This window comes from Podarcis raffonei, chromosome 13 (assembly GCF_027172205.1).
Source record: "Podarcis raffonei isolate rPodRaf1 chromosome 13, rPodRaf1.pri, whole genome shotgun sequence".
Classification (NCBI taxonomy): domain Eukaryota; kingdom Metazoa; phylum Chordata; class Lepidosauria; order Squamata; family Lacertidae; genus Podarcis; species Podarcis raffonei.
Window position 1 is genome coordinate 11,564,545 of NC_070614.1, and position 27,985 is coordinate 11,592,529.

The 27,985-nt window shown below is 45.2% G+C and overlaps 1 protein-coding gene across 6 annotated transcripts in view; it reads left to right on the forward strand.

The window, feature by feature from the left end:
* Positions 1-2,398: 2,398 nt before the first annotated feature.
* LOC128399928 (charged multivesicular body protein 3) overlaps positions 2,399-27,985 on the forward strand; it is a 30,357-nt gene continuing 4,770 nt past the window's right edge. Inside the window, exons 1-5 of one of the 6 annotated variants that reach the window (XM_053361810.1) lie at positions 2,399-2,436; positions 3,253-3,531; positions 9,261-9,400; positions 16,284-16,399; positions 17,206-19,240. In XM_053361810.1, the coding sequence (XP_053217785.1) occupies positions 3,306-3,531; positions 9,261-9,400; positions 16,284-16,399; positions 17,206-18,745 (2,022 nt within the window). In that variant the 5' untranslated portion in view covers positions 2,399-2,436; positions 3,253-3,305 and the 3' untranslated portion in view covers positions 18,746-19,240. Of the gene's footprint in view, positions 2,437-2,525; positions 2,740-3,173; positions 3,532-9,260; positions 9,401-16,283; positions 16,400-17,205; positions 19,241-22,001; positions 22,124-25,056; positions 25,118-27,700; positions 27,881-27,985 lie in introns of those variants that run through there. The other 5 variants (XM_053361809.1, XM_053361808.1, XM_053361813.1 and 2 more) reach the window with 5 other exon arrangements.

The following is a 27,985-nucleotide window of genomic DNA, read 5'->3' on the forward strand; positions in this document are numbered from 1 at the left end:
TGCATCTTTTAACAGTACTTTCAATGCTTCACATACCCTGTAAGATAGATCTGTATTCTTATCCCCATATTGTAGATGGTGCAGATAAGGCTACAGTGATTTAAGGCAGTGATTGGGAACCTGTTGACATTGTTGTCCTTCAGTTTCCATCACCTTTTCTCACAGGCCACGACCAAGTTGAAATACAACATCTGAAGGATCACAGGTTTTCCCAACTCTGGCCTAAGGCGACTTGGAGAGGAAATTGAATTCTGGACTATAAGTCTACTCATAGCTAACTAAGTCTACTCAGAAGTGTGTATATCAAATAAATTGTGATGTCACACTGAAAATAAATGAGCATGGGGTGTGTCTGCTCTGCAGGACACCCTGTTTAGATTCAATAGAACTTAAACGACAAGTGTAATAGTTCTTATACTTGATTGTTGGCTCTGTTTATTTCTCTGACCATTAGAGGACCTCAAGGGATCTTTATGGGGAGCTGGGCTGCATAAACCAACCTCCATTTCTAGACCATAAGTTTATGTGTACTAATGTGCATAGTCTTATTATTCACTAAGCTGCACTACAAAATTTCACACCTTCTGTAACTAGGTTTCTAAAGACAGTGGGAAGACTTCTTTTTCTTGTTGTTGTTATATTTATTAAATGTGTATACCACCCTTCACCTGAAGACCCCAGGGCAGTTGACCTAAATGCCTACAACATGCAAAGTCTCATCCACTTAGCTTCACTACAAAATCACAGTGCCTTCTGCAACCAGAAGGAGCTGGGGGTGTGTGTCTCAGGGCGGTTCACAGAATAAAAGCAAGATGTAAAACCACAAAATATGTAATAAAAATAAAAACAATAACCCAATAGCCGCCGCTCCCAAAAAACACACATTTTTAAAGGACATAGGATGTAAATCTGATCAACCAAAGGCCTGGTTAAAAAGGAACAAGAAGGATTACTTATTCAATCCATATACCACCCTTCACCCAGGGCCGGATTTAGGTTTGACAGGGCCCTAAGCTACTGAAGGTAATGGGGCCCTTTATATGTCCAGCTGTCCTGTGTCAACAACAAATTGTCGCTATTTTTTGTGTTGAATATATGCTATATGGTAATTTATGAACCAAATGAGCATCCAAAGCCATTTGCACATAACAAAACATGTATTTTATTGAAGTAATTGTTCAACTGAAATACAATTAAGAAAAACCTCAGATATGCAGATGACACAACCTTGATGGCAGAAAGTGAGGAGGAATTAAAGAACCTTTTAATGAGGGTGAAAGAGGAGAGCGCAAAATATGGTCTGAAGCTCAACATCAAAAAAACGAAGATCATGGCCACTGGTCCCATCACCTCCTGGCAAATAGAAGGGGAAGAAATGGAGGCAGTGAGAGATTTTACTTTCTTGGGCTCCATGATCACTGCAGATGGTGACAGCAGTCACGAAATCAAAAGACGCCTGCTTCTCCGGAGAAAAGCAATGACAAACCTAGACAGCATCTTAAAAAGCAGAGACATCACCTTGCCAACAAAGGTCTGTATAGTTAAAGCTATGGTTTTCCCAGTAGTGATGTATGGAAGGGAGAGCTGGACCATAAAGAAGACTGATCGCCGAAGAATTGATGCTTTTGAATTATGGTGTTGGAGGAGACTCTTGAGAGTCCCATGGACTACAAGAAGATCAAACCTCTCCATTCTGAAGGAAATCAGCCCTGAGTGCTCACTGAAAGGACAGATCCTGAAGCTGAGGCTCCAATACTTTGGCCACTTCATGAGAAGAGAAGACTCCCTGGAAAAGACCCTGATGTTGGGAAAGATGGAGGGCACAAGGAGAAGGGGACGACAGAGGACGAGATGGTTGGACAGTGTTCGCGAAGCTACAAACATGAGTCTGACCAAACTGCGGGAGGCAGTGGAAGACAGGAGTGCCTGGCGTGCTCTGGTCCGCGGGGTCACGAAGAGTCGGACACGACTAAACGACTAAACAACAACAAATATTAATATTAAAATTTTCATTTAATTTTTTGGGGGGCCCCTAAGAGAGTGGGGCCCCAAGCTATAGCTTGTTTAGCTTATACGTAAATCCGGCGCTGCCTTCACCCCGAGGACCCCCAAGGGCCGCTTCACAAACAGAAGGCGCACCTTTCTTCTCAACGGGTGGTGCAAATTTGGGCCAAATATCCCAGAGTTTGGGGGGAGAAGAAAAAACAACCCCAACACAAATCCTCCTTGCCAGAGTCTACCCCAGAGGAACCCGTTTCATTCAGATCTGACCCAGCGCGAGGAGCCAAAACCTGCGAGAGAGCGGACGCCTCCGAAAAAGGAAAGAGGCGGGGGCGAAAGCCAACCCAGGCAGGCAGCATCCTTTTTGGGGGGAGAGAGGGGGAAAAGCCTGGCCCGGGCCTTTGCGCGCGCGCTCCTTCAATGGACCTTCCCAAGGTAAACGAGCGCTGAGCCCGCCTTGGGGGGAGCCGGGGCCGGATTCCTCTCGCACCCCACCCCGGCCTGGCGGAACCGTCGCGCCTCCCTCTCCTCCTCCTCCTCCTCCCTCGGCTGCCGGCCGCGGCTGCGCGACGTCACTTGTTATGTCTCCTCCGGCCCGGGCTCTGCTCCGCCGCGGAGAGGCGACGACGACGACGGCGGCGCGCCAAGAAGCCCGAGCGCAGCAGCGGGAGGAGCAGCACCGCCCGCGGCGGGCCCGACACCAGTAGGGCCGCCGCCTGCCTGCCTGCCTGGGACGGGGTAAAACAAGCGAGGAGGAGGAGGAGGCGCCTTGGCCGGCCGAGCCCCGTCCTTGCCCGACCCCCTGAAGGCTTCCCTCACCCCCCAAACCAGCGCCACCCCGCCTGGTGCCCCCGAAGGAGATGGTTTCCTGGTTGGGGGGCGAGACCCTCCCAAATTATTTCCACCCCCCAGCCGCCTCCTAGAGACCTTTCTCACTTGGTTCTCCTCAGCACCCCACAAATACCCAGCTGCCTCCCTAAAATGATGGGGTGCCCTATATTGAAGGGGTGCTTCTTCTTTTTCCCCACCCCATATCCGGGTTCCCTCTAGGCGAGTGGGTGTTATCCTCTCCCTCCCACCCCACCCCACCGCCATTGTGTCTTTTCATAAGAATGAGGGGATAATGGGAAAGGGACTCTTTGACAGTAGCAACCAAACTGGGGGTTGTGTTGTTGTTTTGGGGTATGTGGATATCTGCTCCCCGTTTTTTTCCTTCCCTCCAGACATTTCTCTCTCTCTTTCTTTTTGTAGGACTGACTTGACTCTCTCCGCAGAGAGTCAGGAGCCCCCCGCGCGGAGGAAAGATGTGGCTGAAGCTGTTTTTCTTGCTGCTTTATTTTCTGGTCCTGTTCATCCTGGCCAGGTTTTTCGAGGCCATTGTGTGGTACGAGACGGGCTTCTTCGCCACCCAGTTGGTGGACCCGGTGGCGCTCAGCTTCAAGAAGCTGAAGACCATTTTGGAGTGCAGGGGGCTCGGCTACTCGGGGCTTCTGGAAAAGAAGGATGTCAGGGAACTGGTTGAGAAGTCAGGTAAGAAAAAATGTCTGTTCGCTGGCATTTTAACTTTCGGAATAGGTCCGTCCCTCCTTTATTAAGCATCTATATCGCAATAACTTCTATTGTGTACAGCCGTACAGAGTGTGCAGGGGAAAGCTGAGTAAGCAGTAATACTAAATAAATGTGCTTAATAATCTCAGATGTGACCTCACGCTTTGAATGCCTTCCAACTTTTTATGGAGAATTGCTAAAATGTGGCAATGTTTGAAGAAGCACAGGGCAGCAGCAGGCTAGCATGGAATATACAACCGAACAGAGAGATTGGGGGGGCGGGGGGAGTTGTCCAGATGAAAATCATCAGGAACCATGATGTAATATCTGGCTTTATCTAAGACATGCCAGTAAGAATCAGAATTTGAAATGTGGCGTGTGCTGTTTTGACGTGCACCCAAAACTAGCATGAAAGATCTACATTGATCAGAAAGTGCCTGGCATTTTGTTAGGACGGGTAACAAGTTAGGTCACAAGTTTATTAAGATACTGGCTATCAGATTCTCTGCATGTTTCCTTGGTTGTAAATCTTGCTGGCCTTGATGCAAGCAGGTGTGCGTAAGTAATTTAAAACAGCGCAATTCTAAGCATGTTTGTTCAGAAGTAAGCCTCGTTGAGCTTAATGAGGTTTACTCTCTTGTAGGTGTGTATTAAGATTGTATCTTTCGTGCAACACATTGTTCAGAAAAGAAAGGATCACTGTTTTGTCGATTAATTTATTATATGCTTCAGACAAGTAGCAAGGCCTTGTTATGTATTCAAGGAAGTAAAATAATGTCAGAGAAATGCATGGCAAAGGTTTGCCTCAGTGTTAGCTTTTGTTTGCCAAGTGAGAAGTTGAAGGTTTGGCTGCTTCAGAACAAACATCTTATAAAAAAATACCTTATTGTAAGCATATTTCTGACCTGACTGTTAACACCATCAGAAAGTCATATGTCTATAAAGATAATAACAGTGGTGCTCTTTGGTTGAATAAATGCTTTGGTCCGCCAAACAGTAATAAGTGCAGACAGGTGAAAATAAATGAGTAAGACTGGCTAATTGCTTTGTGTACCTGCTTGTACAACTCTTTATTTTATGCTAACCAGTGTGCAACCATCGAAATCCTCAGCCTTTTGAGATCATTTCAAGGAAATTGTATTGTTAGCACCAGGCATAGGAAAACTCCAGGTGTTTTGAGACTACAATTCCCATCATCCCTGACCTGTTAGCTAGGGATGATGGAAGTTGTAGACCAAAAACATCAGGAGGGCCGAGTTTGCCTATGCCTGGGTTAGCACTATCCCTGCCCCATTGCAGGGCGGTGGACTAGATGATCCTTGGGGGTTCTTCCAATTCTACGATTCAGTTTATTGGCCCTCATCCAGTCCATTACTAATCCCAGGCATTGGTTCATCTGTGTTGATCCATGGTGTAATAAAATGAATATACACCCATGAGCTGTGGTACGTAGCATAAGGTAAAGGTAAAGGGACCCCTGACCATTAGGTCCAGTCGTGGCCGATTCTGGGGTGAGGCGCTCATCTCGCTTTATTGGCCGAGGGAGCCGGCGTACAGTTTCCGGGTCATGTGGCCAGCATGACTAAGCTGCTTCTGACAAACCAGAGCTTACTTTCCCGCCGGAGCGGTACCTATTTATCTACTTGCACTTTGACGTGCTTTCGAACTGCTAGGTTGGCAGGAGCAGGGACCGAGCAACGGGAGCTCACCCCGTCGCGGGGATTCGAACCGCCGACCTTCTGATCGCCAAGTCCTAGGCTCTGTGGTTTAACCCACAGCGCCACCTGCGCCCCTGGTACATAGCATAAATGCCCAGTTAATTAGGATTAGATTGACTGCAATCCCGATTGCTTTGTTTCCTGGGAGTAAGCTCCATTGAATTCAGTGGTGCTACCCCTTCTGTCTTCATACATTCAACTGGTAAAGCACACTGAGCTTTAAGAAAATACTTTCAACCAGTTGAAATGCATCCTTGCTTAGGAAGAAAATGAAAAGTTATCTAGCTGACATTCTTCTGTTTTGACTTGTCTTGCAACTATGGCCATACTCTTGCTCCCCATAATTCTCAGTATAATAGCACATTCGTTCTGTACCCCAACCTCCCATCTTCCTTTAAGAGCTGAAATGTCAATGCATACACAGTCACCCTGAGGTTGGTAAGCACTTTGGTTGCAATCCTATACTCAGCTGAGAGTAAAACCCATTGAACTCAATGGGGCATAGTTCTGAGTGGGCATGTACGGGGTTGCACTATTAGTAATGTATTGAGTTGCAGGGAAGCTCTCAGAAGACTACTGGAACGAAGCTACCGTATTTTTCGCTCTATAAGACGTAAGACGCACCAGACCACAAGACACACCTAGTTTTTGGAGGAGGAAAACAAGAAAAAAATATTCTGAATCTCATAAGCCAGAACAGCAAGAGGGAAAGCTGCGCAGTGAAAGCAGCAATCCCTCTTGCTGTTCTGGCTTCTGTGATAGCTGCACAGCCTGCATTCGCTCCATAAGACACACACACATTTCCCCTTACTTTTTAGGAGGGAAAAAGTGAGTCTTATAGAGCAAAAAATACGGTAATTTGGTCATTTAAAAGAAACGTCTCCTTTGTAGAAATGGCTAAGATATGAAGTAGATTAGAAAAGTAAAGAGAGGAAACTACTGATGATCTAAACAAAATACAGAATCCTAAAGGACACCTTGAGAGAGAAATTTAATGTTCATATTTGCAGACTTAAGTTAAATGAAACTAGAAGAACATCTTTTTAGTGCCCATTGAGCTCTTGAAACACCATACTTGCATATGGCTATCCCCCACGGGACTGAGTGAGACTTATTTCCAAGTAAAACAGAGTATTGAGCTGGAAGAAGTTGCCCATGTGAACAGAAAAGAGCAACACAGTTCCTTCTATGGAAGAGAAGGCCAGTTTTTAACCAAACTGAACAGGAATTGCTTTGGTGAAAACAAGCAAAGCTCCGGTTGTGCATTTTTCTCCTTTGACTTAGTTTAAGCGTTTGCATCTTATAAAAGGTGGGCTATTGTCAAAAAATAAATTTTAAAAAAGCAGAACGTCCCATATCACGAAAATAAGATATTTCAGCACTTAAGCACCATAGTAGTTTTTGCTCCTACAGGTTGGTTTCTCTTCTGGAATTTATCCACCAACGTTTGTAAAAGTGTCATGGAATAGCTGGGATTGATAGGTGTGCAATAATTTTATACTGCATATTTGGCTTTGTCTCAGGCACCTATCCCTGCAATGAAATAACCAACTGGAGCTATGCTGAATTTTCACCCCATACATTTTTAAGGCAGAAAGCAGGGTTTGGGAGAAGTTTAATGAACACCTCCTCTCTTGACTTTTTTAAAAAAACACTCTTGCCGGAACAGTTTGCTGCCATTTAAAAAAGGGGGGGGGGAGCTTAGTGTTCCTAACCAGCTAGCAGTTACATTGTCCCAGTGATATGATGCTCTCACCTTGATTATCAGATTGGATTACATGATTGCCTTGGAAATAAATCCTTGCTTAAAAGAGAGGAGAAGCACAGAGGCTTCATGTTGAGAAAATGGTCAGTTGTTAAATGTTGCAGTACTTCCTATACTCACTGTCAATGGGTGAACCTGTTTGCTCCATTTTGCAGGGCTTCCTGCAAAGAATCACCAAAATTACCGTATTTTTCACTCTCCATAAGACGCACCAGACCATAAGACGCACCTAGTTTTTGGAGGAGGAAAACAAGGGGAAAAAATTCTGAATCTCAGAAGCCAGAACAGCAAGAGGGATCGCTGCACAGTGAAAGCAGCAATCCCTCTTGCTGTTCTGGCTTCTGGGATAGCTGTGCAGCCTGCATTCGCTCCATAAGACGCACACACATTTCCCCTTACTTTTTAGGAGAGAAAAAGTGAGTCTTATAGAGCAAAAAATCCGGTAGGTGGGGTATCTTTTTCCGGGAGAAAGGGGTTTTTTGTTTTTTGTTTTTTGCAGAATGCTCACCCTGCCCTTATTTCAGCTCGGCGATAATATTCAACCCCTTCCAAGGACCTGCATGCAGACTCTTTCTTTTCCTGCTGCGTTTCTGTAGCTTTCAGGCTAAAGAGGGAATTTCGCATGACATGCTAGGGGAATCCAAACCCCGTGTTGCCTTCTCTGACTCTGGGCAGCCATTGCTGCAAATGGGTAAATTGTGTCATGGACCTTGCAGATCCAAGGGACACCAGCTCAAAAGAGAGGTGGTGTAGCTACTAGAAGTGGGAGAATTAGGGACAGCAGGCTTTTTAATGGGCCATTACCCACAATGGGGCTTCCACATAATTGCATTCAAGTTTGAGTGCACTTTGGGTATATTATATTGCTAATCATTGCTAAGTGACCTGACCATTAGGCCCAGTCGCGGACAACTTGGGTTGCGGCGCTCATCTCGCTTTATTGGCCGAGGGAGCCGGCTTACAGCTTCCGGGTCATGTGGCCAGCATGACTAAGCCGCTTCTGGTGAACCAGAGCAGCGCACGGAAACGCCGTTTACCTTCCCGCTGGAGTGGTACCTATTTATCTACTTGCACTTTGACGTGCTTTCGAACTGCTAGGTTGACAGGAGCTGGGACTGAGCAACGGGAGCTCACAGGGATTCGAACCGCCGACCTTCTGATCGGCAAGCCCTAGGCTCTGTGGTTTAAGCCACAGCACCACCCGCTTCCCATCTAATCATTGCTAACAACCCTTAAAGGTTATCTACCCTGTATTTTGGTAACAGCGGAATGGGGACTGGGGCTCTGAGATCAGTGGCCAGAGACACCCCATGAGGTTTGAGTTGGGGACATGCACTGTTGGCAGTTATGCTGCCCCAGCCCTCAAGGTTCTGGATTGCTTCAGGTACAGCAATACAGTGGTGCCCTGCAAGACGAATGCCTCGCAAGACGGAAAACCCGCTAGACAAAAGGGTTTTCCGTTTTGGAGGTGCTTCGCAAAACGAATTTCCTATGGGCTTGCTTCGCAAGACGAAAATGTCTTGCGAGTTCCTGCAGGGTTTCCCCCCCCCCCCACTTTCCCCCAAGCCGCTAAGCCGCTTATCAGCTGATTGGCTAAGCCGCTAAGCCGCTTAACAGCTGATCGCTAAGCCGCTTATCAGCTGATCCGCTAAGCCGCTTAACAGCTGATCCGCTAAGCCGCTTATCAGCTGATCTGCTAAGCCCGCTAAGCCGCTAATAGCGCTAATCCGCTAAGCCGCTAATGGGCTTGCTTCACAAGACGAAAAAACCGCAAGACGAAGAGACTCGCGGAACGGATTCTTTTCGTCTTGCGAGGCACCACTGTGTATTGTTTGCCTTATTTTATCGGGCATTTGCAGGGACTCTTCAGTCCTTCATAAAAAGAAGGGCTGCCTATAAAGCTTTGGGCTGGTTTACATAAATGGTCTGCTTTAATTAAAGTTAAAATAAATATTTCTGAGCAGGTGTTCCAACTAACTGTATTTTACATGACCTTCCCCCACTATGCAACTGAGTGACATTTTAACTCAGATTGAAAGTATTGGCAATCTTTATCACTTTGGAGTTTGCTTTACAAGCAGCATATGTTGTATGTGTGTAGATTTTCCTCTTAAAAAGTAGTTAGCCGTCTCCCAACAATATCTATTCTGCTGCTGTTTCGGAATCCTTTTGGCCATTGCGACCTTTGGCCTTTACTGTAATGAGTGTTCCTTTGTTTGTTTACATAGGAGACCTGATGGAAGGCGAACTTTATTCTGCTCTCAAGGAAGAGGAAGCCTCCGAGTCTGTTTCCAGCACAAACTTCAGTGGGGAAATGCACTTTTATGAGCTTGTAGAAGATACGAAGGATGGTATCTGGCTTGTGCAGGTATTAAATACATTATTTTAACAGTGAAACGAGCCCCTGAGTCGGTTCACAATTCAAGTAGCATACTTAGCCCAAAGTCACAGTGTGTGGTATACATGAAGATGATGCTACTTTGCTGCCCAGTCAGATGGGCAGTAAAATTATTATTATTATTATTATTATTATTATTATTATTATTATTATTATTATTACACAACTAAAGCTGCAATCCAAAACACATTTTCTGGAAAGCCTGCCCCCTTGAAGCAAGACTTGCTTCGAAATAGACATACAGTGGTACCTCGGGTTAAGTAATTAATTCATTCCGGAGGTCCGTTCTTAACCTGAAACTGTTCTTAACCTGAAGCACCACTTTAGCTAATGGGGCCTCCTGCTGCTGCCGTGCCGCCGGAGCACAATTTCTGTTCTCATCCTGAAGCTAAGTTCTTAACCCGAGTTACTATTTCTGGGTTAGCGGAGTCTGTAACCTGAAGTGTATGTAACCTGAAGCATATGTAACCCGAGGTACCACTGTACTTAAAGTTGGGCTGCAAATGTCATGGCTTTGCTTTGAGTAAGTAGCATCTGTGCTACTCAGCCAGGATCAAAGAGATGCCATTCTTTGTTTTCCACTAAGTTGTTGCACATGAAAAGAGGCTAGCTGCTTGATCCTGTGCACATTTACTAGGGAGTAAGTCCCATTGAATTCAGTGAGTTTTGCTCCCAGGTAAACGTACATAAAATCGCTGATATGGTGTGTGTCGACTCCAGTCAATCATTCAAGGCCTTGCATTTTTATATCACTGTTTGCTTGTGATGTTTCGCATTTTGCTGTGCATCCTGCCTCAGTCCCAGCTTTTCTTCTGGATTATTCTTCACAATCGGTTTCCCCTTTTTAATGAGGTGCAAGGGTGTATATAGCACAAATGAGCCAGTGTGAATTCGCATTACAGTGAACTTTTCCTCCTCCTCCCACATCCACTGAGTTGGAGAGATGTTTGTTCTGGAATTCTGTTCTGTCCCTGTAAATGCGTATTAAAGGTAAAGGGACCCCTGACCATTAGGTCCAGTCGTGATCGACTCTGGGGTTGCGACGCTCATCTCGCTTTATTGGCCGAGGGAGCCGGCGTACAGCTTCCGGGTCATGTGGCCAGCATGACTAAGCCGCTTCTGGCGAACCAGAGCAGCACACGGAAACACCATTTACCTTCCCGCCCGAGCGGTACCTATTTATCTACTTGCACTTTGACGTGCTTTCGAACTGCTAGGTGGGCAGGAGCAGGGACCGAGCAACGGGAGCTCACCCCGTTGCGGGGATTCGAACCGCCGACCTTCTGATCGGCAAGTCCTAGGCTCTGTGGTTTAACCCACAGCGCCACCCGCGTACCTCCACCCTAAACCAGACTTCTTCCATGTACATTGGCCTCCTCTCTGTACTTCAGGTGAAGCTTATAAAATAACCACCACAGCCTTCCCAACACCTGAGCAGTGTTATTTTAAGATTCTGCTGCATTATGTCATTCTGACTATAACAGTGTAGGAAAGGTTTGTGGCTCATTCCATTTTCCTGCTTTTTAATGTAAGAAAATTGCAGCAGCAGAAGACTCAGGGCACCCGAAACACTCAAGAAGGAATGCTGGCAAGGCATGATTTTTCCAGTTTTATTTCTAGCTTGTCTTTCATAAAGATGAAGCAGCTGAAATAAGGAGAGGGCTTCCTATTTTCTTATAGTCCTTTCGTAATTTACATGCTTAGAGAGACTTTTTAGTGTTGTTATGGCACATTTCAATTTTTCTTTTCAGTGTACCTCATGTGCAGGTAACTTTAATTTACACTGTACTGGAGGGCATCTCTGTTCATAGTTTTATAAACCCATTTTTTATTGCTCCATTTCCTTCTGTAGCGCATTCCATTCGCAAAAGGCCCTCTCAGAAGCAGATTGCTAGCAAAAAGTTGGGAAGTTTTGGAAATCTGGGAGATTCAGGACGGGACAAACACCCTTGCACAAGCTCATGGTTAAATTATGGAATGTACTATCACAAGATTTGGCAGTGGCCACCAATTGAAGGCAGCTTTAAAAGGAGATTAGGCAAATTTGTGTAGGATAAGTTATCTGTGGCTCTGAGTCGCAATGGTCGAGAGACGTGGTGGCATGACTCTAAAATGCATGTCTTGTTTGTGGGCTTCCCAGCTGGTCGGCCACTGTAGGAAACAAGATTCTGGGCTTGATAAGCCTTTTGTCCAATCCAGCAGGGGTTGCTTTGTGTTCTTAATGCTGTTAACACAGTCCCCAGTGTTCAAACAGTAATGAAAATAGCATTGAGTTCCCCACCATTCCATTCATAAAATTGGTGCCACCATGCATTTGCTGTCAGCGTGCCAACAGCCCCTCAGGAGACAGCAAGGCGGACTGAAGACCAGAACAGGGGTGGGGATACACTGCAACATTTTGTTGCAGGTCCCACTATTTTATTTTAATAATGATACCTGTGTGCATAGTCGTGTTTTGTGGTCCTATACCTGAAATCATTACTACTGTGTAAGGTAAAGGTAAAGGGACCCCTGACCATTGGATCCAGTCGTGGCCGACTCTGGGGTTGCGGCGCTCATCTCGCTTTATTGGCCAAGGGAGCCGGCATCCAGCTTCTGGGTCATGTGGCCAGCATGACTAAGCCACTTCTGGCGAACCAGAGCAGCGCATGGAAACGCTGGAGTGGTACCTATTTATCTACTTGCATTTTGATGTGCTTTCGAACTGCTAGGTTGGCAGGAGCAGGGACCGAGAAATGGGAGCTCACCCCGTCACGGGGATTCAAACCACCGACCTTCTGACCGGCAAGTCCTAGGCTCTGTGGTTTAACCCACAGCACCACCCGTGTCCCTTTCTACTGTGTACAGAACAGCAAAACCTCCTTGATGCTCACATTTCCCCTATATTTTAATGTGGCAGCTCTTTGCCATCAGGATAGTATAACTTTTGAGATGCTTAGAACTGGGATAGCAGCAACTGTTGAGCTTTTAGTTCTAAATACCTTAGAAGCATTTCCCTTTACACAGCAGCGGGGCTTGCTTCTGAGGGATCGGGATGAAAATTCCCCAAGTTTAAAAACCAGAGAAGCGATAAGCATTCTGAAAACTTCACTTCGCAATAGCGTGCAACTAGAACACTGTGTAGCAAGCTGAAAAGAAAAAGTTCTGCAAATAACCAACCGGCTGTAACAGAAGATCTGTTTTCCTCCCATTTATAAATGATGCATTTTTGTTGGGAAACTTCATTCAGTGCAAAGAATAAAACTGCAGTGGTATTCAATTGACACAATGACAGTTGACTGACACCTAATGTAGCTTTTGGAATGGTGGACAGAAGAGGCAAACATTTGTTGATTCTTTTTATATGTTAAAACACATTGTCCTCTTAACAGCCATGTGTTGTTGTTGTTTTTTCTATTCTGGAGAGAGATGTAATCATGGCTTTTCGAGGTGTTGAACTTTGTGGACGTATTGTTGGTTTCTCTGTGTTCTGCTTTGCATTCTCCATTCCTGCTAGGCCATTTTAGCAGAGGCGGTAATTCATCCAGAAGAACTCTTTGCGAGGTCGGAACACATTTCGCTCTGCATCAAACGAGAGATCTAAAAGGAAGTCTTAAAATCGTTACTCGGCCAATCAGCTTTCAATCACGTGACACATTCCTAAAATAATCAAAAAGTATGTGGAAACTGCAGGGCACAGTGACTCATGCATGATCAGTCATGTCATTTAAATTGCCTGTAAGGCAGAGCAAACGCCTGCCTTTCATCCTCTCTACTCTTCTGCTTTTATCAATCCACATTCCCAAGTGAATGATAATCTGTATTAATATTATACTAAGGGACAATTTAGGCAGAAGCTGCAGTTTATCGCTGTGTGAACAAGCCATTACAGCAAGCCTCGGGCTTCCACACTCCTGGTTTCCTCTGGCACGTGCCAGAAATATCCACTTTTGGTTTTAAAGCAGCCTGAATTCCCCATTACGCCCAAAGTTGGGAAGCTACGGTTGGTTAGCTGGTGCCTTAGCCAGGGCTCGTCAGGCTATTCGGACTGGCGAGCACATTTTGAGTTTTGAGAAAGTGCCGCGAGCAGCAGTCACAAATTGACTTCCGGGGGGAGCATGGCATAACACGGCTGCCATGGGGTGTGGCATAGCACAAAATTAAAGAAAATACCGTCATCGCTGACATTGCCACACATGTTTCCAAACAACTGCTTCACGTTTCTTGTTTTTTTAAGAAGCCAACCAGTCAGCACGCACACTTTGTGATCCTAGCAATCAGCAATGTCTCCATTGGGCACAAGTATAAGGTTCCCAGATGTCCCTGTTTCCCGGGGACAGTCCCCAGATTTATTTGAAATCTGAAATACTTTATTGTCACTTGTACAACTTGTATACAGTGAGATTACATGAGCACCCCCCACTCAGCTCTCTTAGTCTTAATTCCCCTCGTTTACTGACACACACCCACAAAACCCGAAAGTCAGTTGCCCTCTTGCTACCTTTTCATCCAGCAGCCTAACAGCCCATGGATAGAAGCTGTTCTTTACCCTGTTGGTGCGACTAATCATGCTTCTATATCTTCTGCCTGAGGGCAGGAGATCAAGAAAGTGCCAGCCAGGGTGTGAATCATCCCCGAGAATTTCCCTCACTCTCTTGAGGCAACGTTCTTCGGCTATTTCATCCAGCAGATTCACAGGACAGCCCATAATATTTTGTGCTGTATTCACCACCCTCTGTAGGCACTTCCTATCAGATGATGTACCACACCGTGATGCAGTATGAAAGGACACTTTCTATTGTGGACCGGTAGAAGGAGATCATCAAATGTTGATTGACTTTGTTCTTCCGCAATACTCTGAGGAGATGGAGTCTCTGTTGTGCTTTCTTAACCACCTGGGTTGTGTTGATTTTCCAAGTAAGGTCTTCACTGAGATAAACTCCTAGGAATTTAAAGGAAGAGACTATCTCCACACATCCCTCCCCGATGTACAGCGGGGCTAGTTCTCCTCTCTTCCTCCGAAAGTCCAACACCATCTCCTTTGTCTTGCTGATATTAAGGTGCAAGGTGTTCCCTAGGCACCATGTAGATATTTCTTGGACCTCCCCTCTATACGCTGATTCGTCTCCACCTGTTATTAAACCCATTATGGTGGTGTCATCTGCAAACTTAATAATTACAGTAGATGGGTCAGATGATACACAATCGTATGTATACAATGAATACAGGTAGGGACTTACCGCACATCCCTGTTGTGTGCCAGTGCTGATTTTTTAAGGAATTAGATGTTACATGTCCAATCCTAATTTACTGATTTACAAATCAGTCCTCTGACAAAATTTATCTACAGTGGTACCTCGGGTTACATACGCTTCAGGTTACAAACACTTGGGGTTACAAACTCTGCTAACCCGGAAGTAGTACCTTGGGTTGTGAACTTTGCCCCAGCATGAGAACAGAAATCACACGGCGGCAGCAGGAGACCCCATTAGCGAAAGCGCACCTCAGGTTAAGAACGGTTTCGGGTTAAGAACGGACCTCTGGAACAAATTAAGTTCGTAACCCAAGGTACCACTGTATTTAGTAGGAAGTTGAAAAGTATCCCCGGATTCATTGAAAAAAATCTGGTAACCTTACACAAGTAACTACCCATGGACTCTGGCTTTTGCTCCACAGTAATTGCGTTTCCCTGATTATTGACCCCACCCCACCCCCGGCAGAGTTAAACTTAGAACTCCCATCTCTTGCGGGGGCGCAGTTAGTGCCAGCACCGTCCGTTAAGAGTCTGGGTGTAATCTTCGACACCTCCCTTTCCATGGAGGCGCAGATTGCAGCTATAACAAAGGCGGCATTTTTCCATCTCCGCCAAGCTAAGCAGTTGGCTCCTTACCTCTCTCGCCCTGACCTAGCCACTGTGATCCACGCGACGGTCACCTCCAGACTGGATTATTGTAACTCGCTCTACGTGGGGCTGCCCTTAAGACTGACCCAGAAACTCCAGCGGGTGCAGAATGCTGCAGCGAGACTCCTTACGGGGTCTTCGCTGCGAGATCACATTCATCCGGTGCTATATCAACTGCACTGGCTCCCGGTGGAGTACAGGATCAGGTTTAAGGTGCTGGTTTTAACCTTTAAAGCCCTATACGGCCTAGGACCCTCGTACCTACGGGACCGCCTCTCCTGGTATGCCCCACAGAGAAACTTACGGTCTTCAAATAAAAATATCTTGAAGGTCCCAGGCCACAGAGAAGTTAGGCTGGCCTCAACTAGAGCCAGGGCTTTTTCGGCTGTGGCTCCGACCTGGTGGAACACTCTGTCACAAGAGACCAGGGCCCTGCGGGACTTGACATCTTTCCGCAGGGCCTGCAAGACAGAGCTGTTCCGCCAGGCCTTTGGCCAGGGCACAGCCTGACTCCCTCCCTCGGCAATCTTCGCGGAGCTCTGGCCCAATGGTGGCCAGTGGCTTGAATTTAATTAATTTTATAATGAATGATTTTAGAGTGTTGTTTGTGTTGTACTTTTGTATTGTTTTATTGTTGTTAGCCGCCCTGAGCCCGGCTTTGGCTGGGGAGGGCGGGATATAAATAAAATTTATTATTATTATTATTATTATTATTATTATTATTATTATTGGGTAAACTCTAGTAATGTTGGCGATAAGCATTTTTACAGCGGGAACATACGTGTTTGGTTTTTCACAAATGGGAGCGTTATCAGAAGCCACTGTGGTAACGTCTAAAAGTATAAAACTTTAATAGAATGATAAAAATAAAAATAAATAATGAAAAGTCATGCACAAACCAGTTTGCTATATGGTGCTCTTTAAATGTCTAGCTGCTCATACAAAGTTTTTTTATTACTGTTTGAAAAACAGGTCATAGCGAACGATAGAAGCCCTCTAATGGAAAGAGTCCACTGGGAGAAAATGGTGAAGAAAGTCTCACGGTTTGGTATACGAACAGGCACTTTTAACTGCTCCAGTGACCCAAGGTATGTTCTTGAAGTTGTTGTAGTGGGTTTTGCCTCTATAACGTGGTACCACCTGTAATGTTGACTGCTTCCTGAACACCTGGTTGAAAAGCAGTATAGAAATATCATTTATTTTCTGACATAAGCAATACAGAGAAAGGAGAAGAAAACTGACGAAATGACAATATGTGATAGTAGGTCATAATATATTGGTACATATGCACAAATAAAATATTCGCAGTTTCCGTAAACTTATGAAGACAATTCCTATAGATTAGGCAGTATTAAAATATTGTTAATGCAGAAATAATTTCTCTGTTCACTGGCTTTGCTCATTAGCCAGCAATGGCAGCAGAAAATTCCTGAATGACTCACATTCTCCTCTTCCTTGCTTCTAGACCTCAATGGAAGGGGGGTTGTATGTTTTCTCTGTGTCTAAATTCATGTCGTGAATTGGTAGAAGAGCAGCCCTAATTATAATTTCATGAGCAATTTCATGAGCAGGTCTGCTACTGTATTCAATTTCAGACAGTTTCGCTCGCAGTAGTTAAAAGACCTTGCTGAAATTCCTAATTGCCTGCTACGGAATACGAATTTCTCCATTTCATAATACACAAAGAAGGTTGTGATCCCTGTTCAAGTTGCTGGATGTTTGCTGCTTCTACAGATATTGCAAACAAAATGCTTCTATATAGATGTCCATCACATCTGCAAATGTTTGCAAGACCTCTTTAATTCTGGAGTGCTTAAGTTCAGTGCGGCAAATGATGGTGAAAACTGTTTCTTTTTCAAACATTCCTTGATTTTACCCAATGTTTTCATTGCAGATACTGCAGGAGAAGAGGCTGGGTGAGATCCACATTAATCATGTCCGTTCCACAAACTAGTACATCCAAAGGGAAAGTGATGCTTAAAGAATACGGTGGACGTAAAATCGAGACGGAGCATATTTTCAAATGGATAACAGCCCATGCAGCTTCCCGGATCAAAACAATCTTCAAATCGGAACACTTGAAGGAAGAATGGAACAAAAGTTATCAGTATAGGGTGAAAATATACCTGTTTGCAAAGTTAGACCAGCCTCCAGCTTTCTTCTCTGCACTAAGTGTAAAGTTTACTGGCAGAGTTGAGTTTATTTTTGTGAATGTAGAAAACTGGGACAACAAGAGTCACATAGCAGAGATGGGCATCTATAAGACACCATCCTACATACTTAGAACTCCCGAAGGAATTTACAGGTATGGGAATAATACTGGTGAATTTATTTCCCTCCGTGCCATGGACTCCTTCTTGTGTTCCTTACAGCCAGAAGTTAATGATTTATTTGTTTTAAGCCTGGTATTAGTTAACTTAATGGCTTGGATGGACCTATTTATCACTCAGGGTGCTACTATCAAGCGCTTCGTTGTTCTCATAAGCACTTTAGGGACCTATAATTCTCTACTAATTATTTCTTGGCTACCAGTCCTGGGTTTTTTGCAGTTACCTTATTTAGACAGTTTCTATGAATACAGTTTAAAACTCTTCCGGTATTCAAATACAACAGCCCTAGCCTCATGGGTGAGAGCTGACTGGATATTTTACTCTTCACACCCTGCCTTGTTCCTCAGCACTTACCTAGGCCATGGGTTATTAATAGATTACTTTGAGAAAAAGAGACGGCACAATAACAACAGCGACGAAGTCAATGCCAACAACCTAGAGTGGCTATCTAGCCTTTGGGACTGGTACACTAGCTATCTGTTCCACCCTATCACTTCGTTTCAGCACTTCCCCTTTGAATCTGATTGGGATGAAGACCCAGACCTGTTCCTTGAGCGCTTAGCTTTCCCCGATTTGTGGCTCCACCCCCTGATACCAACCGATTACATTAAAAACTTGCCCATGTGGCGATTTAAATGCGCCGGCGGGCATTCCGAAGAGGAGATGATGGAGCTCTCTCAAAGCGAAAGCGAGTCAGATAGCGAATGCAAAGATGCCTCGAGAAGCGGCCGGGCGGTAGCCGAGGACGAGCCAAGCGCCCTTCAGAGCCCTTGCGAAGGGGAGCCCTCTTGCAATGGCGAGACCTGTTCGTGTGCCAAAGCCAGGTCCTATGGCTCACAAAGCTCCACGGAAGATACGGAGCCCGACTGGTCCGTCTGGCCTGCTGGTATGTTGCACTGTACGGAATGTGTCGTGTGTCTAGAGAATTTCAGAAACGGATGCTTGTTAATGGGTTTACCGTGCGGCCATGTCTTTCACCAGAATTGCATTGTGGTGTGGCTGGCCGGGGGTCAGCACTGCTGCCCGGTTTGTCGATGGGCCTCTTACAAGAAAAAGAAGCCATATCCGCGTCAGCAGCTGTTGTCAAACCATAGCCCGTCTTAGGTGTGTGCTGATAACGTCCTTTGTAACCTTCCTACATATTTACTGCTTGCCATTTAAATGTTAGTCACAAAACAGACCTTGTGGTTTAAAAGTTTTAGTTTAAATGTTAGTGCAGTGAAGTAAAAAATAAACATGATGCTAATGTCGACGACAGAATCATTTGGTTGCCTTGTATGTTGAAATAATGAATACGTATTGTACAATGACACCTTTCCTTTTTACAGCATTTGGAAGTTTTAAAAAGTTAACATTTTTCGTTTGCTTTTTTTGTAAGCACAAAAATCATATATATTTGTCAACAAAAGTATATTTCAGGAAATGTTTTAACAGGGCAGGATAGGATATGGGTGAACATGGAAATTTTAACATACAATAATTGTTTTATTTAAATGTTTCTTCTTTTAGAGTTTGTTCAGCACACCTTTGTTGAATAATGTATGGTCTGTGAGAATACATTTAAAAACAAATCCATGAAAATAAATTATTTTAAAAGAAGGTTAATAATTTGTCCTATCAATCGTTCCAATGGCATTTTTGTACTTGCACTTCACTTTGTCTTTCATTCAAAATATAATTTTACTTCTTATGCTTGCATCCTACCCTTTCTATAAGAAATTTGGAACTTATTGTAAGGTTACCAGACGTCCCCATTTCCCGGGGACAGTCCCCGGGTTTACACAGCAGTCCCCATACAAAATCGATTGAAGTTGAAAAGTGTCCCCGGATTCATTGAAAAAAATCTGGTAACCTTAACTTATTGACATTTCTCAGGCGGAATATATCCATTTCCTAAATGCTTCCAGACCTATCTCTTGATTTGACTTTCATGTACATAGTGCTTTATTAATTTCAAATATGAAATACAGTAGCACCTCGGGTTACATACGCTTCAGACTCCGCTAACCCAGAAATAGTACTCAGGTTAAGAACTTTGCTTCAGGATGAGAACAGAAATCGTGCTCTGGCGGCACGGCGGCAGCAGGAAGCCCCATTAGCTAAAGTGGTGCTTCAGGTTAAGAACAGTTTCAGGTTAAGAACCGACCTCCGGAATGAATTAAGTACTTAACCCGAGGTACTACTATATAAAACTTCATCAGCCACTATTTATACATTTCTGTCCTACCTAATTAGTCAATTGGGCTCTTAGTTCTTATTGACATCCATCTGTCTTGAGAGACAATGAAGTTTGTCTCTCTGGGTGAGGTCAAACCACTGTATTAGCAGCACCGAAGTGATCTTCCTAGGGTGCAAGCCTGAGCGCTTACACCCCGGGCAAGAAGGTTGTTGCCTACACAACTTATTTATATTTCTTAAGGTATGCTTGTTCTATCTCCACTGTGCATGTTCAAGGCAAAAATGTCTCTGAACAATCCACCATTTTCTCGTTATACAGGATATTGATCAGTGGTCAGTGCTGAGTCATGTCATATTATGCCATGTAAAACAAATCAGAATAGGTTAGACCTCTCTTTTCGGTTACTGTCCTTTTGAAAGGCTCCAATCTGTCATGTGAATGCTGTTTGCCTAGCACAGGGCTAGAAGAATTCAAAGGCTAATGTATATGGGTGTCTATTCATTTCAATGGGAGTTCATTGTATGCAAATTTCAAACGGACTATTGGTTAAATAGTTGAATAGGGGAGGGGATCACAGTTGACCAAGAACAAAACAAACAAACAAAAAACCCCAAGTCAAATCTGGTGAATATAATTCAAAATTATCCAAGTGCCAATATTATCCTCCAAAGCAAAATTCTAAAATACTGTAATCAATTGCCTGTCCCTATTTTAATAAGAAATATCAACAACCTCAGATATGCAGATGACACAACCTTGATGGTAGAAAGTGAGGAGGAATTAAAGAACCTTTTAATGAGGGTGAAAGAGGAGAGCGCAAAATATGGTCTGAAGCTCAACATCAAAAAAACGAAGATCATGGCCACTGGACCCATCACCTCCTGGCAAATAGAAGGGGAAGAAATGGAGGCAGTGAGAGATTTTACGGTACTTTCTTGGGCTCCATGATCACTGCAGATGGTGACAGCAGTCACGAAATTAAAAGGTGCCTGCTTCTTGGGAGGAAAGCAATGACAAACCTAGACAGCATCTTAAAAAGCAAAGACATCACCTTGCCAACAAAGGTCCGTATAGTTAAAGCTATGGTTTTCCCAGTAGTGATGTATGGAAGGGAGAGCTGGACCATAAAGAAAACTGATCGCCGAAGAATTGATGCTTTTGAATTATGGTGCTGGAGGAGACTCTTGAGAGTCCCATGGACTGCAAGAAGATCAAACCTATCCATCCTTAAGGAAATCAGCCCTGAGTGCTCACTGGAAGGACAGATCCTGAAGCTGAGGCTCCAAGACTTTGGCCACCTCATGAGAAGAGAAGACTCCCTGGAGAAGACACTGATGCTGGGAAAGATGGAGGGCACAAGGAGAAGGGGGCGACAGACGACAAGATGGTTGGATAGTGTTTTTGAGGTTACCAGCATGAGTTTGACCAAACTGCGGGAGGTAGTGGAAGACAGGAGTGCCTGGCGTGCTCTGGTCCATGGGGTCACGAAGAGTCGGACACGACTAAACAACAACAACCTCCTATGACACCTGCAAGTAGTCGACTAAACGACTAAACAACAACAATTTTAATAACGAGTGACATCAAACCGATACTACAATACTGCCTCCATTTATCCGGGACCAAGTCCCACGGAACACAATGGGGCTTATATCTGAGTACACGTGTGAGTGTAACATAGGTGATTAATGAGGTCTGAACTGCGGGTGATGCGCTCTCCTCCTTTGGAGCTTTTAAGCAGAGGCTGGATGGCCACCTGTCAGGGATGATCGAGCTCAGAGTCCTGCATCGCTCGGGGTTGGACTAGATGACCCTTAGGGGTCCCTTCCGACTCCACGAGTCTATGACTCTGTTCTATTGCATTGGGCAGCGTGGCCGCCTCCGGCGGCGGGGAGCGGCTTCCATCACCTGTCTGTCACTTGCGGGCAACCAACCAGGAAGCAGATCGGGGCTTCCGCGTCCCTAAGCTCCTCCCTCCCTCCCTGAAGCCAGCCTTTTCTGACGTCGGGTCCCCGGATGTTGTTGGCCTACAACTCCCATCATCCCCCAACGGGCAGTCCCGCTAGCAAGGGATGATGGGAGTTGTAGGCCAGCGGCGTCGGTTGAGGAAAAACGGGCTTGGACTAATCAGAGTGGCGGCTATCACACCTTCTACCCACGTCGTCTCTATGGTGCGCGCCACTTCCTTGTTTCCCTGGGAGAGGGCCGGAAGCAGGAAGTAGCGCGTGGATGGGAGGACTAGGTGCCGCTGGCCGGAGATGGGGCTGTTCGGGAAGACCCAGGAGAAGCCGCCCAAGGAGCTGGTAAGGCCGCTTGGAGGGAGGGAGAGGCTGGGAGAAGGGCCAGACTTTGGGAATAGGGCGCCCTGAGCGAGGACAAAGTCTGGCCTCTGAACTAAGACATATTTCTTATTTCCACAATCATTCCTTTTGGCACAGTTTATAAATACAGTGTAACCTCGGGTTACATACGCTTCATGTTACATATGCTTCAGGTTACACACTCCACTAACCCAGAAATAGTGCTTCAGGTTAAGAACTTTGCTTCAGGATGAGAACAGAAATCGCGCAGCAGCGGGAGGCCCCCATTAGCTACAGTGGTGCTTCAGGTTAAGAACGGTTTCAGATTAAGAACGGGCCTCCGGAACTAATTAAGTACTTAACCTGAGGTACCACTGTATGGGCATTATTACTATTATTATTATTATTATTATTATTTGGCCTCTCGGCACCTTGTGAGGGAGTCGTCCGCCGCACACCCCCGAAATCCGGTGCTGCTGGGATGAGCCGAGGCAGGAGTTTAATTTTTTAAATAAGAATTTATAATAAGAATTTATTATTTAGATCCCGCCCATCTGGCTGGGTTTCCTCAGCCACTACAGTGATACCTCGGGTTACATACGCTTCAGGTTACATACGCTTCAGGTTACAGACTCCGCTAACCCAGAAATAGTACCTCGGGTTAAGAACTTTGCTTCAGGATGAGAACAGAAATCGCGCGGCGGTAGCGGGAGGCCCCCATTAGCTAAAGTGGTGCTTCAGGTTAAGAACAGTTTCAGGTTAAGAACAGACCTCCAGAACGAATTAAGTATGTAACCAGAGGTACCACTGTATTCATTTATTACCTCCACATGCCACCTTTATCTTCGAAGGAGCTGAAGGTGTGGTGTACGTGGTTCTCCTCCCCATTTCACCCCCACAACAACCCTGTGAAGTAGGTCAGGCTAAGACATGGGTAGGCAAACTAAGGCCCGGGGGCAGATCCGGCCCAATTGCCTCTTAAATCCGGCCCACTGACGGTCCAGGAATCAGCGTGTTTTTACATGAGTATAATGTGTCCTTTTATTTAAAATGCACCTCTGGGTTATTTGTGGGGCATAGGAATTTGTTCTTCTATTTTTGAAAATATAGTGTGGCTCCCCACAAGGTCTGAGGGACAGTGGACCGGCCCCCTTCTGAAAAAGTTTGCTGACCTCTGGGCTGTGGTGACTGGCTTCCAAGGAGCTTCATGGGTCGGGTGGGGATTCAAACCCTGCTCTCCCAGGTCCTTGCCCAACGACGCTCTTAACCATTACACCACACTGGGGGGGGAAGCTGGGATGAGGATGGGCGTAGGGTTTGCACCTGCCTGACAGGGGTTGGTTGAATAGCTGACAGGCCTCCTGCAGGGCTGGGCATTAAGCCCCATGTCGAGGAAGGGCTTGCATGATTCACAGAACTGCAGAACTGGAAGGGATCCTGGCTGTGGTGGGGCGGGTGTCATCCAGCCCAATCCCCTTGCAGTGCAGGAATCTCAGCTAATTTCCAGTTCCACATGGTAGAAAGCTCAGGGCGAGCCCCACTGAAATCAAAGGGGCTTCAGTTAGTCTTAAGTAGATGTGGTTAGGATGGCACTGTTAAGTCATTATCAACTGAAGTCCCATTGATTTCAACGGGTCTTCTCTAAGAATGACTGGCTGCTGTTCCCAGATGCTAAAAGCAGCAGATTCAGCTTCTCATCACTTGGCACTGCGGTAGGTTGGGTACTTATAGAATGTGGAAGTTTGGGCATCCCAGATTAAAATATTAGAGCCCTGCTGGGAAAGAACAAAGGTCCATCTAGTGCAGCATCCTGTTTGAAAGCAATAGCTCATTTCTATTGATGCTTCTCAGCAGTCGGTACAAACATACGTGTGTGTGTGTGTTTAATTGTTTTTCACGTGTGTTTTATAGCATTCTTTTTTATCTATAAACCACCTTGAGTCTGTGTCAAGGGAAAAGGCAGGGTGCACATAAACATATAATGATAATAATAAGGTGCAGGATGAATGGCAAAATCCATACAACACTGGAGAAGCTTGAAGGATCCTCAATCACCCCACCCCACATTGCCAGGTTAACTCGAGAGATCGGAAAGCATACGTATCCCTGGTTGTCTTCTAACATAATAAGTGAACCTATTGAAATTAATGGGCATGACTAACAGGGGTCCACTAATTACAGTGGGTCTACTCTGAGTAAAGAGACACGGGTGGCGCTGTGGGTTAAACCACAGAGCCTAGGACTTGCCGATCAGAAGGTCGTGGTTCGAATCCCTGCGATGGGGTGAGCTCCCGTTGCTCAGTCCCTGCTCCTGCCAACCTAGCAGTTCGAAAGTGCAAAGTGCAAGTAGATAAATAGGTACTGCTCCAGCGGGAAGGTAAACGGCATTTCTGTGCGCTGCTCTGGTTTGCCAGAAGCGGCTTAGTCATGCTGGCCAGATGACCCAGAAGCTGTACACCGGCTCCCTTGGCCAATAAAGCGAGATGAGCGCCGCAACCCCAGAGTCTGCCACAACTGGACCTAATGGTCAGGGGCCCCTTTACCTTTTAAACGTCAGTTGATTACATCCACAAATGTGTTGATAATTCCAAATTTCTTCAAGTAATGTTTCACATTTATCTACATTAGGGTCACCATATACAGAGTGGCTCATTTGCCTTTATTAAAATCCTCTCTCAAGTTGTCCGTCAGTAATGTGTACGTGTCAGTCAGTTTGACTAACGGACTAATAATCGAAAGTCCTGACCCACAGATCCTTGTTCTCAGCAACCAGCTACATGTTCGCAGCTTTATATCAGGATCTATGGACGTGATCAATGCTATCAGTTGCCCTGGGTTCAATGACCCCTATCCAAACAGCACTGATCAACTAGCTGAGCCACATCTGCAACCTCTGGGCAGGGCACAGTTTCAAATCTCCTATCTTTCTTTTTCAGGTCAATGAGTGGTCATTGAAGATACGAAAAGAAATGAGGGTGATTGATAGACAGATTAGAGGTCTGTATTCTCTTGGGTTTTCTCTGAATTTCTCTTGGGTTTTCTCTGAATAGAACACGATTAAATGGTGTATAGCTTTATGCCCAGATACAGCTCTGATGACATCTAGGAGCTGCTTGTATGGTGTGGGTTCTGCTTTTGTATGGTTGGATCCCACAGCAAATGGTTAACATATCAGTGGGGAACTATGCCGCGTAGCTATTTATTATTCCACACACCAGCACACTACCTTTGACAGATGGATCCCTGATTCAAATTTTCCCAATGCAACCTATGACCCAGCTAAAGGAACCAATTCCAAGGGACTGAAGTCCCTTCGTCCCCTCCTCCCTAATAAAATATTTGAGGGGCTGGGCCCCCCAATTTTTTATATATGTATATATATAATATTTTTATTCATTTTTCAATACAAAATTATACAATTCATACATCTTAATTACATCCCATTTCTCTTTTTTTGACTTCCCTCAACCTGTCTGAGACTCCTTCACAACTTTACTTCTTCCACATTTCTATTGTTATACTTAAATTATTGTTATATGTTAAACCTTGTTTTTAATAATATTTTAACGTTTCTTCTCACAGAGCTTCATTAAAATGGGCCCCCCAAAATTGATGGGCATTGCCATTCAAATGGTGTACATGTGCCGCATCATGCGATTATGTGGAGTGGGGCTTACCTCCCCCCACCCCCAATATTTTATTCAAGTTGGCACTCCTGGACCCAGCAGTGCAAAAGCAGCACCCAAACTCTGCTGGCCATTTATCAGGCAGCCCATGGTGGCTTCTGCAGTGGCCACTAAATTCATCTGCAAGGGATTAGAAGATGTACAGTGGTACCTCGACTTACGAACTCGATCTGTTTCAGGGTGCCGTTCGCACCCAAAAAAGTCCATAAGTAGAGTGTCACTACTGCGTGTAGTGCAATAGAGTGCTTCTGAGCATGCGTGAAGCGCATAGATCGCTTCTGCGCATGCGGCGAATCCAGAAGTAAACACTTCCAGGTTGGCCGCGATCGTAACCTGAAAAGCCCCAACGTGAAACAAACGTAACACGAGGTATGACTGCAGCAACATATCATGCTTGTTCTTTGCTTGGGAAATATGAGGGAGGGGGGCTTATATCAAGAGAAAACATCAGTCAAAGCAGTGTTTGTATGCGGGATCTGAATATCAGTTTAAAGTTCATGTGGGATAGGCCTTATGCGGTTGTTGTTTTGACCTCAGGTGGACCCTTATTGGTTTCTTGGTGATTCCTTTGCATTTCCTTGGAACTGGAAATGAGGGAGCAGACGAAGCAAGCTTCGAGATTTCAGTCCAGGCACCCCCTGCCAGAAATACTCAGGGCACCATCCTCTAGAAAGTTCTCCTGTGCAAGCCCATTTGAAATGAATGCAGGCTGTGCTGTCATTCAGCTCCCATTCATTGGAGTGACACTTTTGCAGGGGAATTTCCTGGCCCTTTGTATGGAAGGTTTTTAGTTAACTGGGCTTGAAATATTTAAAATGGAAGCTACATGCATAACAAGTTATCCAAGCCTTTCAATAAGGAAATGTATACGAAGTTGTTGTAACTGTCCCCCAATGGTTGCAAACATATCATTAGCCTGGTTTACTAGTACAGTCGTCTCTTGGTTCTCGTACGCTTTGGTACTCGTACGCTTTGGCTCCCGAACGCTGAAAACCCGGGAGTAAGTGTTCCGGTTTCCAAACATTTTTTCGTCCAGCGCGGCTTCCGCTTGAGTGCAGGAAGCTCCCGCAGCCAATCAGAAGCTGCACCTTAGTTTTCGAACGTTTTGGAAGTCGAACGGACTTCCAGAATGGATTTCGTCCAACAGCCCAGGTATGACTGTAGTTACTTGAATCTACCCACAAATCACCTCTCTAGGAACACTTCCTCTTCAGTTGAATTCCTCCCATCACTCAGTGCAAGCAAGTGTACTGTGGGTTATTTATTGTTTGAGATTTGTAATAAAATATAAAAATGTCATTTTTCACCCCAAGCCGTTCATTGGCAGGAATAATTTTCAGCAACTGATGCTGAGTATATTATACTAAGATTGGAACTTACATCTGGCAAGTAGGAAATACTGATTGACTTACAATCCACAAATAGGCATAGGCAAACTCGGCCCGCCAGATGTTTTGGGACTACAACTCCCATGATCCCTAGCTAACAGGACCAGTGGTCAGGGATGATGGGAATTGTAGTCCCAAAAACATCCTGGAGGGCTGAGTTTGCCTATGCCTGATCTGAGACACAGTTCACTCAGAGGTTTGGAGCTCCCATTTGAGGTCAAGGACAAGACAGGTAGAACCTTAGCAGCTATCAAATTTTGGTTGGCTTCTGTAATCTGCCCCAGATGAGAGCAGCCAATATATGCATATTCTCAGAGCTCCCCAAACATTGTCTTTCATTCAGAAAGGTCTTCTTAAGTCTGTGGCCGCTAGTATAGGGGGACTGAGGTGACAAGTGAGCCCCTCTCCTTCTCTCCTATGTAGTATTCACACGCCAAGGAAAATCGCGGCTCATTTTTAAAGCCCTGAGCTTCCGCCATCGCCATTTACTCTTGTTTGCATTGTAGATATTCAGCGAGAAGAGGAAAAGGTAAAAAGATCCATCAAAGATGCTGCCAAAAAGGGTCAGAAAGACGTTTGTGTGGTCCTGGCAAAGGAGATGATTCGGTCGCGGAAAGCTGTGAGCAAACTCTACGCCTCCAAAGCCCACATGAATTCAGTGCTGATGGGGATGAAGAATCAGCTGGGTAAGGAACTGGGCTTCCACGGCCGCACCTGTCATGGTGGAACAAAATGGTTACTTAAATTTCTCTTCCACCAAATCAGACAGGCAACTGAATACAAAAGAAAGC